The sequence below is a fragment of the Schistocerca americana genome, chromosome X (genome assembly GCF_021461395.2).
Source record: "Schistocerca americana isolate TAMUIC-IGC-003095 chromosome X, iqSchAmer2.1, whole genome shotgun sequence".
NCBI lineage: Eukaryota > Metazoa > Arthropoda > Insecta > Orthoptera > Acrididae > Schistocerca > Schistocerca americana.
In genome coordinates this window covers 521683747-521704543 of record NC_060130.1, presented here as the reverse complement: position 1 = coordinate 521704543, position 20797 = coordinate 521683747, and the positions used below count along the sequence as shown (strand labels likewise).

At 43.1% G+C, this 20797-nt stretch overlaps 1 protein-coding gene across 1 annotated transcript in view; it reads right to left on the bottom strand.

Annotated features, from left to right (window-relative positions):
* Positions 1–20797, bottom strand: part of LOC124556014 (ubiquitin domain-containing protein DSK2) — a 44919-nt gene that overhangs the window by 14825 nt on the left and 9297 nt on the right. The window contains exon 2 of the mRNA XM_047130052.1: positions 17518–17623. Within this exon, the coding sequence (XP_046986008.1) occupies positions 17518–17623 (106 nt within the window). The remainder of the gene's footprint in view (positions 1–17517; positions 17624–20797) is intronic.

Here is a 20797-nt window from a genome sequence, read left to right as displayed (position 1 = left end):
AGACAGGTAGTGCTGAATTTCTTCATCAGACAATCCATCGAGGGAGCGTGTATAAACGACTCCACGCGAGGAATTTAAAGTACAGTGCGGTGCCACCCGGACAGGGAAGGTGTGTAGTAGTGAGGTACGCAGCAATTTTTGTGCCTGGAGGGCACTGACTGTTTCTAACAACAGGGTGCCATTCCGTAATCTGGAACAAGACTTTAGAGGACCTGAAATTGCGTTGACACCTTTCTGAATAATGAAAGGGTTGACCGTGGAGAAGTCGTGACCTTTGTCAGACCGAGAAACAACAAGGAACTGTGGCAACGATGGAAGAACTGACTGTGGCTGAGACTTAGTGAACTTACGTTTGTGAGCAGACATAGTGGAAGGTGAGGAAACCATTGCGGAAGAATCCCCATGATTACCGGCGTCTTCGATGGCGCGCTCCTCCCTTGTGGGGGCCCTCACCGAGGGCACACCCACCTTAGGGGATTGTTCACACCTCAGGTCACACCTCCCGACAAACGGACAGAGGGACCAATCAGCACTTTCGGAAGGTATCAGCTCAGGTAATCACCCCTCCCTGGGCCTGGCCGTTACCAGGGGGTACGTACGTGTCCTACCTGTCTACCCGGGGCGGGGAATTATGCGTTACCCCGTCACCGGCTACGCATGGAAGTGCGTGGGTCGGCCTTCAGACACGCACAGTGAGGAAGAAAGAGAAAGGGAAAGGAAAGAAGAGAGGTCTCAAACGCCGCAGCGGAGAAAAGGGTAAAGAGAAGAGGTAAGGAAAAGAGAAGGACAAAGGAAGGATGAAGACATACAAGCAAGGAAGGCGAAGAATGCGGTACATTTACAAGCGTCCGTCTCCGGACGTAGGCACAAACCATACTCCCAGAGGGGGAGAAAGGGAAGGAAAGAGCCAGAGGTGAGGGGGGGGGGGCGAAAATGGGGGATGGGGAAGGATGCGGAAAGGGAAGGTATGCAGCCCGGAAAGGAAGGCCACATTAGCTCGGGGTCCCGCGCTCGCTATGCAAGTATCCACAAAAGAGTTGTGGATCCCCTGGGGGGATGCCACTCATGTGTGTGATGTCCCATTTGTTAATAAGAGGGCAGCCCTTAACCAGTGCCATGACTGCCACACATCCATGCCATGCCACTCTTGTGTGCATTGGACCTTATAGGGACATACTGCTTGAATATAAATTCACTATCAACTGGGTAATGTCTGAAGCTCCATTAGGCTGTTCACTGATATTGAGTGAGGATGTATGCAGGGAACACCACGAAGTTTTAGTTATAGGCAGGAAACTCTCCAGAGGATCAACACTTAGTACAGAGACTGGCACTCATTTTCCCTAATCACACGATGCAAGACAAGAACAAAGAGAACCGTGAACAAAAGATCAGAACTAACAGCATCTCCTAGCATGCACTTCTCAACTATTTGTGAAGCACAGATCTAACACTGTATTTTTTCATTTTGCCCATTGTCAGAGTGGTTATTTTTAGCAATGCCTGCACTACTTATGGTAATTACTATGGCTGATGCTGCAGGTATGTCCAACACCACCCAAATATCCAGAGTTGCAAACATAGCTGGTCTTAGGATTTTATATAATTTGACTTTCATCTCTAGGAATGCGCCATGTAAGGGAAGAAAAGTTACACCACACACCTGATCTCATATTACACTGTCAGTTCGGAAGACCTCATCTAGAAAAACATTTAATGTCAAACGAACCTCCAGGTTGCTAATCGCTTAACATTTTTAATTTTAGTACAAGCAACTTATGGGATTACATATTTTTCAACAAAATTTTTTAGAAATTCTGAACAGAACAGGAAGTTCTACTGGCAACAAAGAGTAACTAAGGGAATGTGGAGAGAGAGAGAGAGAGAGAGAGAGAGAGAGAGAGAGAGAGAGAGAGAGAGAGAGAGAGAGAGAGAGAGGGGGGGGGGGGGGGGGGGGGGGGGGGAACGCACACTGAGTATGAATGCAAAGAATAGACCTTGAAGAATCAAGAGTTTCCAAACAGTCACGCAACACTGAAGTGTTTTCCTTCAAAAGTAATGATAAAGTATACACAGCATCACATTATTACTTTATCATCACTATTACAATGTAAGATCTGTCCCAAAACAGTACTATTAATTATGTGATGCAAGCAGATTTCTCCACTTTGTGGTATCAATGGGAGCACTTCCCCACACTTCACTTTTCACAGAATGGAAACTTTGAGCTGGGAGAAGGCATTGCAGTTAAGAACTTAAAGCTCTTCACAGAAATGTAGAGGCCAGCTGCCTGAAGTGTTCTTGAGGCAAATATGCACTTGACTGTGCCCACTTGCAGAGATTGGGGTATGGAAATATTGTCACATTAAAAGCACAAGGAAAAGTAAGTTAAAAGTGAGAGTAGAACATTCAGATCCCAAGATGAGAGGGACTCAACCTTAGTGGACAGCGGTAGACAAAGATGCCTGCCTGTCTTTCCTTTCTAACATCCCCTAAACTATCCCTCTCTCCTCCCCTGGGAAGGACCTATTAGTTACAAAATCTAAATGATTTGTCTAATGGCAGTTCTATACATTTTGCCTCCTTGAAACCAAGTACCGGCCAGAAATTCTGTCTCACATTATGATTTTTCCTTTGATACGTTATCCTCCTTTCAAGTATTTTATTATCCTGGCCCAGTTCCCTGCAATCAATAGTTTCACAAAGGCTGCAGTATGCTAACCTTAAGAAGGGCCCAGTGTAATGTGGGATAGCACTGTTGCACTCACATACCGATAGTTACACTGTCAAGACAACCCTCAGAAACTGTAACGCAATGTGTCACATTGCTTGCAGTGCAGCTACCAGACACAGCTCATGAGATGCCACTGACAACATGACATGACTACATTGTGCAAGGAAACAGATTAAGCATTTCTTTAACTGAGGCACTTATTTATCATTTGTGTATTGCTGAATTGTTAATTCTTTTTATTAATACCACTGAGTTTTAACACTCACTTCTCAGTTTAGCAGATTTCAATGTTTGTTTAGATTCGTTTCAGATCATATCACAGGCACAGGCCAATAAAAATAAATTAAGAGCACATAATTAGCAACTGCATCATTGCACATGCTCTAAAACTGGAGCCCCAAAATTATAAAACAAACACTAGGGCCTCATTCTAAAAAAACAAATACTAACTCCTCCCACTCCCCTCCCTAAATAACCATAAACAGTGAAAAATGTGATAAGTTGACAAACTTGCCATTTGTTTGTGATGAAGGAATGAAATTGAAGCCACACAAAAAACAGGAAAATTATCTTTTCTTAACAGTGCAGTAAGTAACACTATAAATGACAGATACAAAAATTAGTTAGAAGAGTGTGCCATAGTGGAACTTAATCCAGATACGTGCTTTTCAAAGTATGTTACCTATTTCACCATTTGAGCATACTGTTCATGAAAATCTGGTCTTTGGGTTCGAGTTCCAGTCTGTCACAAGGTTTTAATTTGCTAAAAAAATTACTTATGTTTGAAGGTCAGTCATTTAAGAGGACATGTTTTTCTATAAAAAGCTTTGCAAGTAAAAGAACAGGATGGCAAGTCAGTAACTAAATAAGCTACATGCTGTATCAGCAATGTAATCTTGGTAACTACACTGTGCTATGTTATACTGAATGAATGTTTTGATATAAATATAATAATGAAATTTATTATTACATAATGGTAAGACAGCTTACAAAACCAGATTTTGATGTTTCAGTCATTTCCCAGGGCAGATGTGGACCGCACATAACTGATCGGTTGCAAACTGTACATTAAAACAGAACTTCTGACAATAGAAAATTAAAGAGTTTGTATCTAGATAAGTTGAAAGCATCAGAGGTAGCTGCAGAGAGAGAGAGAGAGAGAGAGAGAGAGAGAGAGAGAGAGAGAGAGAGAGAGAGAGAGAGGGGGGGGGGGGGGGATTAGGCGACATGGGTCAAATAGGAGAATACAGTAGAAGACAAAAGGATAGCTTTGAGAGATTAAACAGTGAAGGTAGCTGAGGATCAAAATCGTAAAAAGACAAGGCTTACTAGAAAACTTTGGATAACTCAAGAGATAATGAATTTCACTGATTTAAGAAGAAAATACAAAAATGTTACATATGAAGCACATCAAATGGAATACAGACAACTAGAAAAATGAGTGACAGGAAATACAAAATGGCTAAACAGGAGTAACTAGAGGACAAATGCAAGACTACAGAAGTATGCAGAACTAAGGGAAAGGTAGGTACTGCCTATATACTATTAAAGAGAAGTTTGGAGACAAGTAAAGCTGCTATATTAATACCAAAATCTCAAATGGAAAACCAGTGCTAGGCACAACAGAAAAGCTCAAAGGTGAAAGTAATATATAGATGAGCTATACAAGGGAAATGAACTTTAAGGCAATATTGTAGAAGGGGAAGGGGAAGTATATGAAGATGAGATGGAAGATATGATACTTTAATTCGGTTTTGTTTTGCTTTAGGGTGCAAAAAACAGCTGGGGTCATATGCACCTAAGCCAAAACTATAGAAGGTGAAGACAGAGAGGAGTTAAGAATGACTGTGTCAGTCCCAACTGACATAATAGAAGACAGCTGAAACAGGCATGTGGCAAAAGGGCTAAAAGAGACACCATACAGAAACATAGGTCCAAAACTAAAAATTAAATTGCCTTCACCATATTGCTTTGGCAGATAAAAAGTAAGACACAGTCGACAACCCGTGCGTCATTCACTGAAATGGCCGATAACTCAGACCACAAACCCAAGCAGGGCTGTAAAAGGTTAAAAAAATGGACATTCCAGCAGGAAGTGACAGACAGTTGAAACTTGAGTGCAATGTGTACAAAGTGATGGGGTAGTGCCACTTAGCAAATGACAATGGCTAAAAAGGCAATGTCCAATATGCAGCAGAGTTAAAATAACCTCCTCCTGGCGGGAGGGCTGAGAGGTGGTCATCAAGCCCCTGCGAGAGGCTTAATAAGCCAGAGCTTATTCCTGTGAAGGGAGAACCATTGGCGATGTCAAAGGGACACCACCTCCTGAAAGACAGCAAAACAGAGATCAGAAGGAATATAGGTACTCGCGGGCTGAGGTACAAGAACTTCAGCTTTGGCATCAGTGTCAGCAGCCTCGTTTCCTGATGGATCGACATGACCAGGAACCCACAGAAACATCACACTGGCTCCACCAAGAGTGAGCAGTTGACAGTTTTCCTGGACCCGTTGCACTAAGGGACGGGCAGAGTACAGCGCGCGCACACGCACACACTTTGAAGGGCGCCAAGTGAGTGAGCAGATGGTAGACTCACAAAGGCTGTGTCACCGGATTTACTCCATGGCCTGATACAAGGCAAAGAGCTTGGCTGAAAATACTGAGGAGTGTGCCGGAAACTAATATCAAACAACACGGGTGCCAATGATGAAGGCACAACTGACCCCACAGTCAGACCAAGAGCCACCAGTGTATACAAAGGTACTAAAGCGAAGTTCCATGCAAAGGTCGTGAAATTGAAAGCGATAGACCGAGGCTGGAGTAGTGTCCTTAGGAAGAGCATGAAGGCAAAGGTTAACATAGGCCACTTCACGATGCCAAGGTGGCAAAGGGCTCACACCCACCGGAAAAGTGCAGGTAGTGTAAAGTTAAGCCACCGTAACCAGTGCCGAAAGTGGACTCCAGGAGGTAACAGAGAAGAAGGATGAGCCCCATACTAACGATCAAAGAAATCATCAAAGAATGAAGCACAGGATGGATGGCCACACATGGCAGATAGACGGCACGCATACCTGCTGAGGAGAAAGTCACAGCGGTAGGACAAGGATAGTTCAGCAGCATCAGCATACAGACACTCAACCGGGCTAGTGTGAAAGGCACCCATGGCCAAATGAATGCCACAATGGTGGATAGTGTTGAGATGGCGTAAGAGGGATGGGCGTGTAGATGCATAAACAAAGCACCCATAGATGCGTTTCGAACAGGCAAGGGACTGGTACAAATAGAGGAGGCTGGTTCAACCAACACCCCAGGAAGTACCATTGAGGACACTAAGGCCGGTATTACACTATCAAATTTCTTCGTCCAATATCTTTGTCAAAGATATTTGATGGTGTAATGGGGACTTTGTCAAATGTCGTCCAATATTTGATCAAATCTAGGGCCTGGCTGTAGATTTGATCAAAGAAATCTGTCTTCTGTTCACTCCAATGTGACATGTTACCACACGGAGCGCTAGCATCGCTGCAGCGTTCTGTCGTCTGTAGTGTTTTTATAAACATTGCCGGTAAATACAATTAGCGTGTGCCGACAACTACAAAATTAATAGAGATGTATGAAGCTGATGAAGCGCTTTACAACGTGAGGCACCCTGAATACAAAAATAGACTAAGAAGATTGGAGACCTGACCTGACCTGACCTAGCCCAAACCCAAACCCAAACCCAAACCCAAACCCAAACCCAAACCCAAACCCAAACCCAAACCCAACCCTCTCCTGTAGCAAGGAATCCGAGTGTTACAGTGAGCCTGTCTTCTGAAAGATGTAACAGTTCTTAAGTGAATATTGTGCTTTGTGATACACTTCACTGAGCACATACAGAAATGTATGCTCATCCACTCTTAATTAATTGATGTACGATTTGACGTCTTCCACTGTAAGCTCACGTAACAAGTTTTGTTGAATGCTTTTATCGTGTCGTCGTAAAACCCATGGCTTCACCCAGATTAGATTAGTTTTTTGTTCCATAGATCTGTGCTGAAGAGATCCTCGGGGATGTGGACCATGTCCATTTTTTTAAAGCTGGAATAACAATACTAATAGTATGAATTAATACGTCATTTGTTTCTATTAAAAATTTCGTCAATGGAGTAGAAGGAGTTGGCCACTAGTAAGTCTTTCAGGCTTCTTTTAAACTGATCTTTATTTGTAACTAAATTTTTTATGTTTGCTGGCAAATTATTGAACATGAGTGTTCCTGAGTAGTGGACCCCTTTTTTGAACTAAAGTAAGCGCTTTTAAGTCCTTGTGCAGATCATTTTTGTTCCTGGTATTGTATGTATGAACTGAGTTGTTTGTTGGAAAAAGAGATATTATTTAGGACAAATTTCATTAACGAGTAAATATACTGAGAGGCAGTAGTTAGTATACCCAGTTCTTTGAAGAGGTTTCTGCAGGACGTCCGTGAAATTACTCCACAAATAATACGTATTACATGCTTTTGGACTCCGAAAACTTGTTTGACTTTAAGATTTACCCCAAAATATTATACCATATGACATTATGGAATGAAAGTAGGTAAAGTATGCAAGATTTTTCATTTTTACGTTGCCTACGTCTGCTAACACTCGAATTGCAAATACAGATTTGTTAAGGCGTTTCTGCAGTTCTGTGGTGTGCTCTTCCCAACTGAATTTATTATCAAGTTGTAATCCCAGGAATTTAAAACCTTGTATGTATGGTTCCTTTTTTCCCCCCCACTTCTTTCCCGCATGTGCACACAATGCAATTGCGGTACGTGCAACTGCTGCGGTTAATAACAAGTTGTTGTCAGCTATCTTGAACTTTGACGAAAAAGTTGATGACAGTGTAATACCCCTTCTAGCGCTATGCCAAAGATCTTTGTCAAATATATTTGACGGAATATTTGATCACATCTTTGATCAAATCTTTGACAAAGAAATTTGATAGTGTAATCCCGGCCTAAGGAACCACGTACAGCGGGCTGCCAGGTACACGGGAGGACCAAAAGAGCTTCCTATCAAGCATGAGCTCCAGGAAATTCGTAGTTTCAACAAACGGAAGGGCAACAGGTCCATGCTGTAAAGATAGTTTGAGAAACCACTTGCATCACCAGAAATTCATACAGACAGTTTTGTCAGTGGAAAAGCGAAAGCCACTGTCGATGCTCAAGGAGTAAAGATGATAAAGACACCGCTGAAGATGCCACTCACTGAAACAGGTCCGTGGAGAACTGCAACAGATGGCAAAATGATCAACAAAAATGGGGCTGGAGATGCCCGGTGGGAGACTGGCCATGATAGGGTTGATGGCAATAGCAAAGAGGATGACACTCAGGACGGAACCCTGAAGCACACTGTTTTCATGGATGAAGGTGTCCGACAAGGCAGAACCCACACGCACCTTGAAAACTCAATCTGGTAAAAATGCCTGAAGGAAACAGAGCAGGCGGCTACGGAAGACTATGTGAAAAGAGTACGGAGGATAACAGTTCTCCAGCAGTTGTCATAGGCACTCTCCAAATCGAAAAACACAGCCACGATCTGGGAATTCCACAGTAAGCCATTCATGACATGGGTGGATAAAGTAACGCAATGGTCACTGCAGAATGCCTCGCTCGAAATCCACATTGGCATTCATCAGTGAAGTGCGAGACTCAAGCCACCATACCAGCCGGGCAAGAATCATATGTTCCATCACATTGCAAACACAGCTGGTAAGAGAGGTGGGGCGGCAGCTAGAAGGAAAGTTTTTGTCTTTACCGGGCTTAGGTATGGGCATGACGGTAGCTTCACGCCAGTGTCCAGGAAATGTGCCCTCTGCCCAGATGAGGTTGTATATGTTAAGCAGAAATTGCTTGCCTGCAAGAGAAAGGTGCTGCAACATCTGAATGTGGATGGCATATGGTTCTGGGGTAGAGGATTGGGATGAACTGAGAGCATGATCGAGCTCCCTCATAGTGAAGGTGGCACTGTAGCACTTACAATTTGGAGAAGAGAAGGGTATTGCTCATGCCTCCTCCTCTCATTTCCAATTGAGGAATGGAAGGTGTTGGAGATAGTAATAGGGTCCACAAGGACATTGTCTGCTACTGTCAGGCCGGAAATTGGGGAATGGATCTTGGTCCCAGAGAACCGTCTGAGTTTGACCCACACTACAGAGGAAGGGGTGGAACTGTTAAAAGAACTAGTGAATGAAATACAGCTAGCTCTTTTGCTTTCCCGAAGAATGCGACAACACTTTGCTTGCATTTGTTTATAATGAACGCAGTTCGCCATTTTAGGATGATGGTTAGAAATGTGGAGAATACGTCTCTGTGTGTGAATTGCATCGCGGCATGCCTCGGTCCACCAAGGGACTGGAACACGGCATGGTAAAGAGGAAGTGCGAGGAATGGAACGTTCTGCAGCAGTAAGGGTAACATTCATGAGTTATTTCACCTGGTCATCACAACTGGGGAAATAATGTTGTTCAAAGGTTGCCAGGGAGGAGTAAAGCTGCCAGTCAGCCTTAGTAAGCTGCCATTTAGGTGTGCACGTGGATGCGGTAGGAGTCAATGGGTAGCACACATGAAATGCTCACTCGAGTAGGTGTCAGGAAGAAAAGACCACTCACGACAATGGGCAACATGGGCAGTGCAGAAGAATAGGTCCAAATGGGAATAGGTATGTGATGAGTTGGGAAGGAAAGTGGGTGCTCCAGTGTTAAGACAGAAGAGGTTAAGTTTGTTAAGAAGGTCAGCCAAGAGGGCACCCCTTTGACAGGTCCTGGGAGAATGCCACAGGGGATGATGCACATTGAAGTCACCAAGTAGCAAAAATGGGGAGGTAGTTGCTCAATAAGCTGAAGGAAGTCTGCCCTGGTGACATCGAATGATGGAGGTACATAAATCGTACAGAGCGAGAAAGTCAGGCGGGGAAGGAAAAGGCGAACTGCAACAGCTTTAAGACAGGTCGTCAGGGAGATGGATTGACTATGATTGTCATCCCACATGAGCAGCATGACGCCGCCATGAGATGGAATGCCAACCTCAGGGGGAAGGTCAAAACAGATCGGTAAGTAATATGAAGGCTCAAAGCGGTCGTGAGGGTGCAATTTCATTTCCTGAAGGCAGAGAACAAGGGGATGCTGTGATGCTAAAAGCAGCCATAAATCCTCCTTGAGGGACAAATGGCCACAAACGTTCCATTGGAGGACAGTCATGAGGAGGAAGAGATGTAGGGGTGTCAACTTGGCAGCTGCCAAATGACAGCCTGTGTAGAGTCACTACTACAGGGCACAGAAGCACGAGGATCCTGCTCCATGGGGTCCACAGAAGCATCAGCTTGCTAGTGGGGTCGGTCTGTGGAGTTCACCGCTGAGGAACTGTTGGTGGTGTGCAATGGCGAGAGAGGCCGGCCGGGTTAAGGTATCACGTGGCAACACAGTCAAAGAGGATCTTCAAGTTGACAAAGAAGACCATTTGCCTTTGATGGACTTCTTCGAGCCTTTCTCATTAGAGGAAGACTCTGATGTTCTTTGGCTGGAGGGACGGAGGAAGTCTTCATGGGAGTACTACTCCTATCCTTTCCAGCCTAACAGTTGTGTAGCTGGTGGCTTTCCCACTTGAGCCAGAAGTTTGACAGATTGTTGCACAGCAGGATGGGGGAATGGTGATGCTACCTTGACACTGGGTGATTTCACAACCTCAGGGCCGAATCTGAGGTCGCATGTCTGCACGACCATGTCCTTCATGGAGTGAGGGGTAAGAAGAACAGAACTATAGATGCCAGATGGAAGAATGCATGGTTTTCGACTAGCTGGTATCTTGCGAGCTACTGGGTAAGGCACTTTTACCTTTCTCCGAATCTCTTTGACACCACGCTCATCAAGATACACGGGACAATCCCAAAATGAGGTCGCATGGCCACCATTGCAGTTGATACAGCGGGGAGAAGAAGGCAGACAACCGCCCTCGTGCACATCCCTACCACAGGTGACAAATGTGGCTGGGTGTTGGCAAGACGTTGTAGCGTGGTTGAAACGATGACACTGGTAGCAGTGAATCAGGTTCAGTATATACGGCTGGACTGTGATTATTTCATAACCTGCTTTGATCTTTGACCAAAGCACCACTCTATCAAAGGTGAGGAAAAGAGTGAGGGTGGGCACTAAGGAGGAATCTACCTTTTTCATTACACGATGCATGACACTGACACCTTGATCAGAGAGGTAAGATTGGATTTTGGCCTCGGTTAGATCGTCATGGAGCCTGGTATAAATGACACCACAGGAAGAATGCAAAGTTCTATGGGCCTCAACACGAACAGGGTAGCCATGGAAATGTGAAGCAGCAAGAAGTTGTGCTTGAAAATCAGAAGTAGTCTCCAAAAGCAAAGTGCCATTCCGTAAAGAAGAGCATGATTTCACAGGGCCGGCAATTACAACAAAACCTTTCTGAATGATGAACAGATTTACTGTGTCGAATGACTGACCATCTTCAATATGTGAGACCACGAGGAACCATGGTGCAGTAGGAAGGGTCTTCGAACCATTAGTGTCGTTACGTTTACGTTTTGTAGACATTGACTGGAAAGATGATTGACTCACCACGAGGAAATCCCCCATGATTGCCAACGTCTGCGATGGTGTACCCTTCCAACTGTGGGCCTTCACAAGGGGCGCACCTGCCTTAGGTGATTGTTCAGACCCATGGTCACAGCACCTGAACACCTGACAGAGGGAACAATCGTCAATTTGTGAAGGTCGCAGCTCAGGCGATCACCCCTCCCTGCTCCCGGCCTGTACCAGGGGATATGTGCAGACCCTGCCAGTCAACCCAGGGCTGGAAATTATGCATTACACAGTCACCTGTTATGCATCAAATGCATAGGACAGCCTTCAGGAGCGCACAGGGAGGACAAAGAAAAAGAGAAACCTCAAACACTGAAGCAAAAGAACGAGAGGAGAAGAGAGAGAAAGGAAAAGGGAGCGAAAAACAAAGGTGAGATGGTTCTTACATCAGCCAAAGACAATGCAGAACATTCCTAATAACATCCCAGGTATGTTCCTGAAGTGGAGGGAAAAAACAGCAAGACGATGGGCATGCAGCAGAGAAGGGAAAAAATGCTGCAAAGGCTGGGGCCCCGTGGTAGCCAAACATGAATCCACGAAAGAGTGGAGAGCCCCCTGGGGGGATGATATTGTGAGAAAACACACAGCATCGAAGTCTGAACAAACACCCCTGAGCGGACGACATCTCTCAGAATTACTGAGAGCCTTGGGACAGTAAGCCAAGACAAAACTATTCCACCTTGTGTGCATGATGTATGAGACAGGCAAAAATACTGCCAGACCTAAAGAAGAATATAATTCCAATTCCAAAGAAACCAAGCGCTGACATGTGTGAACATTATTTAACTATCAACTTCATAACTCATGGTTTCAAAACACAATTATTTACAGAAGAATGGTGCAACTGGTAGCAACTGACCACTGGAGCAATGTAGAAACACGTGACACAATAATGACCCAAGGATTATCTTACATGATATGTTAATGGAAGGTAAATCAATGTTCACAGCATTTATAGATTTACAGAAAGCTTATGATAATGTTGAATCAGCTATAGTCTTCGGAATTTTACAGCCACCAGGAATAAAATACTGGGACGTAAAGGTTATACATAGCTTGTAAATAAATCAGATTGCAGTCAGAGGACATGAAAGGGAAGCTACAGTTGAGAAGGGAGTGAGACAGGGTTGCAGCCTGTCCACAGTTTTCTTCACTCTTTATGTTCAGCAAGCAGTGAAGGAAATCAAATAAAAATTTGGAGAACAAATTCCAGTTCACGAAGAAGAAATAGAAATTGATGTTAGCTGACGATACTATAATTAACTCAGCAAATGACTTAAGACAAGTGGAACAGAATGGATATTGTCTTGAGAAAGGTTATAACGAGGGCATCAACAAAATTAAAACAAGGGTAATGGAATATAGTGGAATTAAATCAGGTGATACTGAAAGAATTGGATTATGAAATGAGAGAGAAAGTAGCAGACAAGTTCTGCTATTTGAACAGCGAATTAACTGACTGCCACAGTAGAGTGCATATAAAATGCATACTGACTATAGAAAGGAACTTATTTCTGAAGGAGGAATTTGTTAACATTGAAGATAAACTTAGGTGACAAGAAATCTTTTCTGAAGGTCTTTAGTGTAGCCAGGTATGGAAGTAAAACACTGATAATACAAAGTCCTGACAAAAAGGGAATACAAGCTATTGACATGTGGTGCTCTTTAAGAATGATGAAGATTAGATGGGTAGATCATATGACTAATGAGGAGGTACTGAATCAAACAGGGGAGGGGGGGGGGGGGCATTTGTGGCACAACCTGATAAAGGACGGATGACTAAATGGTCATCAAGAATAGTCAATTTGGTTTTAGAGGAAAGTAAAGTGGGAGGGGGGGCAGAAATATCAGAGGGAGGACAAGGTGTGACTACAGCAAGCAGGTTCAAATAAATGCAGCCTGCAGTAATTAATCAGAGACAGTAAGTTTGCTCAAGATAAACTAGCATTGAGAGCAGTAAATTTCCTTTACTTTGTGTCTATGGTCACAAATTTTTTGTCATCAGACTATCAGCTTCAGTCTACGTTTCATAAAAACATGTCCTAATATACTGGAGCCATTGTGGCATCATCAAATGCTAAACACAAAATCAGCGCCAGCATTGTCAAATGTATATACTATTACTTATATAGAAGAGTCATCTTGTCAGCAGCATTACTGTTCAAAGCAAACTTATGCTGTATCAAATCAGTCTTTTGACTAAACACAACAGCAAAACCAATGTTAAAATGAAATTTTCATTTGTAATTTTCATGTTTGAGAAGCAGGTAACTTAACAGGATTTAGAGGGCTTTATTCAGAGGAGTACAGTAGTCCCTAAATGACAAATTCCTGGCATTCCACTGAAGCATTTCTTCAGAAAACCTACTGATACTCGACTATCATGTAACATGTGGCTTGGGGGCTCAGTGGTGTGCTTAGATTACATTTCGTCAGGTTCCGGGTTCAAATTCCAGTCAGTCCTAATCTTTTTATCCGTCACTTATACCTCTGTATCACCTCTTGCAAGTTTTGTTAATTTGAAAACAGCCAAACTGTTCCACGATTATGAACCCACATTAAACCGTAGGTCCTCCTCTAACTGGCTGTGAAAGTCAGTCCAGTGATCTGAGCAAGGCAAGAGTATACTACCTTGAATGCAGCAATGCCTAATGAAGCATTGTGTTCAAACCAACCTTTTTGCTGACAACTTTACTTTTTTTTTTTTAACCATTGAACTTTAATCCTGTTAAGTATTAGACTTCCTTACACCCAAAGCATAGGAATGCCATCTGTGCAAGCAAGCACTCTAAGCTGGTTTCAATTGATACATAGCTACATTAGCCTAAGAATTATATTATCACTTTAAAATGCATACCGTAACATACTTCTGCTGATCTGTGAAGGGTGCTACAAAATACCTCCTCACTTATTCACCAAATTTCTATATGATTATTGATACATCATACTGGGGTACACATGCCATTTAAGTGTCATAGAAAAAGTCTACACACGCCCCCAACAAAATTTGGTATGGAAGCTCCTTTAAGATCATCCAGTGCACGTGCTTTATTGATCTACACCCTCAATTTCAGGATGAGACCTGATAAACATGGTGGTCAAGAAATGTCATAATTGTGAGAAATTAGGCAACCACTAAATACACTCCTGGAAATTGAAATAAGAACACCGTGAATTCATTGTCCCAGGAAGGGGAAACTTTATTGACACATTCCTGGGGTCAGATACATCACATGATCACACTGACAGAACCACAGGCACATAGACACAGGCAACAGAGCATGCACAATGTCGGCACTAGTACAGTGTATATCCACCTTTCGCAGCAATGCAGGCTGCTATTCTCCCATGGAGACGATCGTAGAGATGCTGGATGTAGTCCTGTGGAACGGCTTGCCATGCCATTTCCACCTGGCGCCTCAGTTGGACCAGCGTTCGTGCTGGACGTGCAGACCGCGTGAGACGACGCTTCATCCAGTCCCAAACATGCTCAATGGGGGACAGATCCGGAGATCTTGCTGGCCAGGGTAGTTGACTTACACCTTCTAGAGCACGTTGGGTGGCACGGGATACATGCGGACGTGCACTGTCCTGTTGGAACAGCAAGTTCCCTTGCCGGTCTAGGAATGGTAGAACGATGGGTTCGATGACGGTTTGGATGTACCGTGCACTATTCAGTGTCCCCTCGACGATCACCAGTGGTGTACGGCCAGTGTAGGAGATCGCTCCCCACACCATGATGCCGGGTGTTGGCCCTGTGTGCCTCGGTCGTATGCAGTCCTGATTGTGGCGCTCACCTGCACGGCGCCAAACACGCATACGACCATCATTGGCACCAAGGCAGAAGCGACTCTCATCGCTGAAGACGACACGTCTCCATTCGTCCCTCCATTCACGCCTGTCGCGACACCACTGGAGGCGGGCTGCACGATGTTGGGGCGTGAGCGGAAGACGGCCTAACGGTGTGCCGGACCGCAGCCCAGCTTCATGGAGACGGTTGCGAATGGTCCTCGCCGATACCCCAGGAGCAACAGTGTCCCTAATTTGCTGGGAAGTGGCGGTGCGGTCCCCTACGGCACTGCGTAGGATCCTACGGTCTTGGCGTGCATCCGTGCGTCGCTGCGGTCCGGTCCCAGGTCGATGGGCACGTGCACCTTCCGCCGACCACTGGCGACAACATCGATGTACTGTGGAGACCTCACGCCTCACGTGTTGAGCAATTCGGCGGTACGTCCACCCGGCCTCCCACATGCCCACTATACGCCCTCGCTCAAAGTCCGTCAACTGTACATACGGTTCACGTCCACGCTGTCGCGGCATGCTACCAGTGTTAAAGACTGCGATGGAGCTCCGTATGCCACGGCAAACTGGCTGACACTGACGGCGGCGGTGCACAAATGCTGCGCAGCTAGCGCCATTTGACGGCCAACACCGCGGTTCCTGGTGTGTCCGCTGTGCCGTGCGTGTGATCATTGCTTGTACAGCCCTCTCGCAGTGTCCGGAGCAAGGATGGTGGGTCTGACACACCGGTGTCAATGTGTTCTTTTTTCCATTTCCAGGAGTGTATAATGCTAAAAGAATTAATTGAAACTTTACAACAGTAAAGCTGTATTATTGGAACCATATTCATTTGCCTCCTAGAGGAAGTTGGCTGACAAAATCCAAGATTAAGATCAAACTTTACAACAGCAAGAGCTTCATCTATCATGATTTTCTAGCAACAAGAGGTGGGGAAGAGAAACACCATGTCACTGACTGTAACTTGTAATTTAGAGCGCACTGGTAGCACCAGGTCTCATCATCTGTAATGATGCGGATATCGAACAACATATGATCACAGTGCTTTAAGTGATTCTACAAGAAGTGTTTGCTGATCGTTGCCAACAGCTTTACAACTGATATTGGAAGTGTGTTGTAGCTAATGGTGATTACTTTGAAGGCCAGTAAGAGCAGTTTGTTTGTAACTCTTGTTTCCTTCATTTTTTTAGACCATTCAATGAGCTTTTCAGGTGCACAATTTATGGGCAATAACGTAAGTTTTGGTTGTTAAGCACGTAATTGGCAAAACCCTTTTCAGTCATACTGAGAATCACGTCATCAGTCATCACTTCCAGAATTTGTTCTAAAAATGTTACAAATCTTTTGCAATCTTGAGTCTTCAGTTGCTAAACCTCAGCCATAATGTAAGGGCAATAATGAAGCAGTAACCTCTGACAGTTATCAGACACACACATAGCGGACATGCTTATGAGCTGCCTAATATTTAATAATGTCCAATGTCATACTTTCGCAATACTTTTTAATGTTCTGATTGATGGATGACCCTTTCACAGATTTTACCCCTTAACTGTTTCTCTGAAGTTTTTCACCCACAACAAAATTTTGTCACAGGATGGAACATGTCCTCTTCAACACATCCCGAAGTGCTGGGCAAATTGATTTAAAAGAAAAGTTTCCAGAAGAAATGCATGGTGCTTACTAGCAACAGCACTATGGCCATGAAAATGGCATCAAACAGGCAACAGTTACAATGTTGTGACAGACTTTTGCTACAACTTGTATTAATCTGTAGATGAAATGTTTTTTGACTTGCTGCAAATTGCTCTATTTCACTCAGTGATCCTGTTTGGAAAATTAGCAGCTCTTTTCTTTTCCAACTATGTTTGCCTATTTTGTTTTCCTAATAAATTCTTCAAATTTGAACATCACACCATGTATGCATGTATGTATGTATGTATGTATGTATGTATGTAAATGATATCTAAAAGCACAAAGCTCTTGTAGGGCCCCCAAACCACATATATGTTAGCCTTAGGGTCACAGTTAACAGCAACCTATAGCTGAAGAGTGGGTAAAGGCACAGACACAGAAAATATGCTTTCTCCAGCTATAAATCAAAGACAAAAATCCGGAAACTATCTGAAATGATTTTTCAGAGATTCTAATACTGAGCCAGCTGGAATCTACCCACCCGTATTTTTCACTATAATTATCAAATAATGAAACACAGCAGAATCTCTGGACTGTGAAACAGTTCATCGAACAGTTCACTGACGTAAATGAATCGACACTTTTCACTTGCTTTGTAAAGCTACCATTCTGCATGCACAATTACAAAGATTTTTACTTCTTTCATGTATTTATGTTTACTTACCAAATATTGCGACACCCCTGAAAATTATCCTCTGATTAGCAGCTGGTATGCCACTGGTTTCAGAAATAGCTTGTTTAAGGGATTGAAGAGTTGCATCTGGAGCAACCTACAAGAGATAATACAAAGATGAATGAGTGGCATGGGTAACTTGTTATGAAAAAAATTAAAATCCCTTACATTGTTAACAGGCATTTCTGAATTTTGAGTAATTATGATTTACATACCATGAACAGAAAATTATCCCGTAACGTCACTTTACTAATATCTTGATTAGGATATAGGATACATGAAATTTGTAACTTCATTGGTACACAACCACAGCTAACGAGATGCCCAAGCCTTTTCTGCTCAAACTCTCACATTTACAAAATTTTTCCTTCAATGAGCTGTTCTACCAGACAAATTTGCATAAGAAATGTACAGCAGTTGCTTTCCTGTGATTCTATATACTGAAATTACAGTAACATTTGTTCCTTAACACTACACAGCAACCCTTAAAAACCACTCTAAATGGAAATAGTGGAATTCTGATCTACCTGCCTAATTTATACTGTAATTAAGAAGTGGTAAGAAGCATTAAACAAATCAAGTGATTATAGTTAAAAAGCAGCAGATACTGAAGAAAGCCCATGTTTTAAATAAAAATTAGTGTTCCAACACTGCGTCTCCAAATCATACAAATCTCAACAAGCTTTAGGCAAGGTACTTGCTCAGATTCAAAGATCACTCCCACAATGTCCTAAAAATAAACAGTTCTGATAAAAATTAGTGAATTGCTTCAGCTTGTGATAAAAAAGCGCATAAAATGTTATAAAGGATTTAAGTTTCTATAAATGTGACAATACATTACATCAGGACCCCGGAAGGAAAAGGTGGTACTGTCACTAGACTAGGTCTTTCATAAGAAGAAACAACGGAATAAATGTGTCTATTATGATACTTAAAAGTAAACATTCAGATGCAAAAACCGGTTTCTATTGTTCGTGGAAAGAGAGATTGTTAGTATGCCTCTGTGTGGGCTCAAACCTCTCTGATTTTATCCTCATGGTCTCTTCGCGAGATATACGTAGGAGGGAGCAATATACTTCTTGACTCCTCGGTGAAGGTATGTTCTCGAAACTTCAACAGAAGCCCGTACCGAGCTACTGAGCTTCTCTCTTGCAGAGTGTTCCAATGGAGTTTATCTATTATCTCCATAACGCTTTCGCGATTACTAAATGATCCTGTAACAAAGCGCGCTGCTCTCCGTTGGATCTTCTCTATCTCTTCTATCAACACTATCTGGTACGCAGCCCACACCGGTCAGCAGTATTCAAGCAGTCGGCGAACAAATGTACTGCAACCTATTTCCTCTGTTTTTGGACTGCATTTCTTTAGGATTCTTCCAATGAATCTCAGTCTGGCATCTTGATTTACCAACGATTAATTTTATATGGTCACTCCATTTTAAACCACTCCTAATGCCTACTCACTGATAATTTATGGAATTAACTGCTTCCAGTTGCTGACGTTATATTGTAGCTAAATAGTAAGGGATCTATCTTTCTATGTATTCGCAGCACATTACACTTGTCTACATTGAGATTTAATTCCATTCCCTGCACCATGCGTCAATTCGTTGCAGATCCTCCTGCATTTCAGTAAAATTTTCTATTGTTGCAACCTCTCAATATACTACAGCATCATCCGCAAAAAGCCTCAGGGAACTTCCGACGTTATCCACAAGGTCATTTTTATATATTGTGAATAGCAACAGTCCTACGACACTCCCCTGCGGCACACCTGAAATCACTCACTTCGGAAGGCTTCTCTCCATTGAGAATGACATGCTGCGTTCTGTTATCTAGGAACTCTTCAATCCAATCACACAACTGGTCTGATAGTCCATATGCTCTTACTTTGTTCACTGAACAACTGTGGGGAACTGTATCTAGTGCCTTGCGGAAGTCAAGAAACATGGCATGTACCTGCGAACCCGTGTCTATGGCCATCTGAATCTCCTGGATGAATAGTGTGAGCTGGGTTTCACACAATCACCTTTTTCAAAACCCATGCTGATTCCTACAGAGTAGATTTCTAGTCTGCAGGAAAGTCATTATACTCTACGCTCTTAGAGAGACCTACAGTACACAGCTGCAAGAAGGGGGGGCAAGTTCCTTCATGTACCCTGTGTAAAATCGAACTGGTCCCCTATCAGGTCCAGCAGCCTTTCCTCTTTTGAGCAATTTTAATTGTTTTTCTATCCCCTGTCATCTATTTCCATATCTACCATTTTGTCATCTGTGCAACAATCTAGAGAAGGAACTACAGTGCAGTCTTTTTCTGTAAAACAGCTTTGGAAAAAGACATTTAGTATTTCAGCCTTTAGTCTGCCATCCTCTGTTTCAGTACCCTTTTGGTCAGAGAGTGCCTGAACATTTTGTTTTGATCCACCTACCACTTTGATGTAAGACCAAAATTTCTTAGGATTTTCTGCCAAGTCAGAACATAGAACTTTACTTTCGAATTCGTTGAACACCTCTCGCATAGCCCTACTCACACTACATTGCACTCCGTGTAATTTTTATTTGTCTGCAAGGCTTTGACTATGTTTATGTTTGCTGTGAAGTTCCCTTTGCATCCGTAGCAGTTTTCTAACTCTGTTGTTGTACCACGGTGGCCGTTTGTCATCTTACAATCTAGAATGGCACATACTCACCTGATGCAAATTGTACGATGGTTTTGAACTTTGTCCACTGATTCTCAACTCTATCTGTACTTGAGATAAAACTATAAAACTTCTGTGTTGAATCGTCAAGTACTCTGAAACCTGCTTTTTGTCACTTTTGCTAAACAGAAAAATCTTCCTACCTTTTTTAATATTACCAAGGCTGTAACTACTTCATGATCGCTGATTCCCTGTTCTGCGTTAACTGTTTCAAATAGTTCAGGTCTGTTTGTCACCAGAAGGTCTAATATGTTATCACCACGAGTCGGTTCTCTGTTTAACTGCTCAAGGTAGTTTTCAGATAAAGCACTTAAAAAAATTTCACTGGATTCTTTGTCCTGCCACCCGTTGTAAACATTTGAGACACCCAATCTATATCTAGTAAATTAAAATCTCCACCCAAAACTATAACATGTATGTGATGCAAAAAAAAAAGTGTATTTGGAAAAAGACTAGGAATGTGGAAATTTAATGATGCAAAAATAATCCCTATACTCTTTCTCACCACGCTCAAATGAACTCTTCAGCTGGTATCAATGGAAAAATGGCACAACAGAAGTGTAGTGAAGTTGG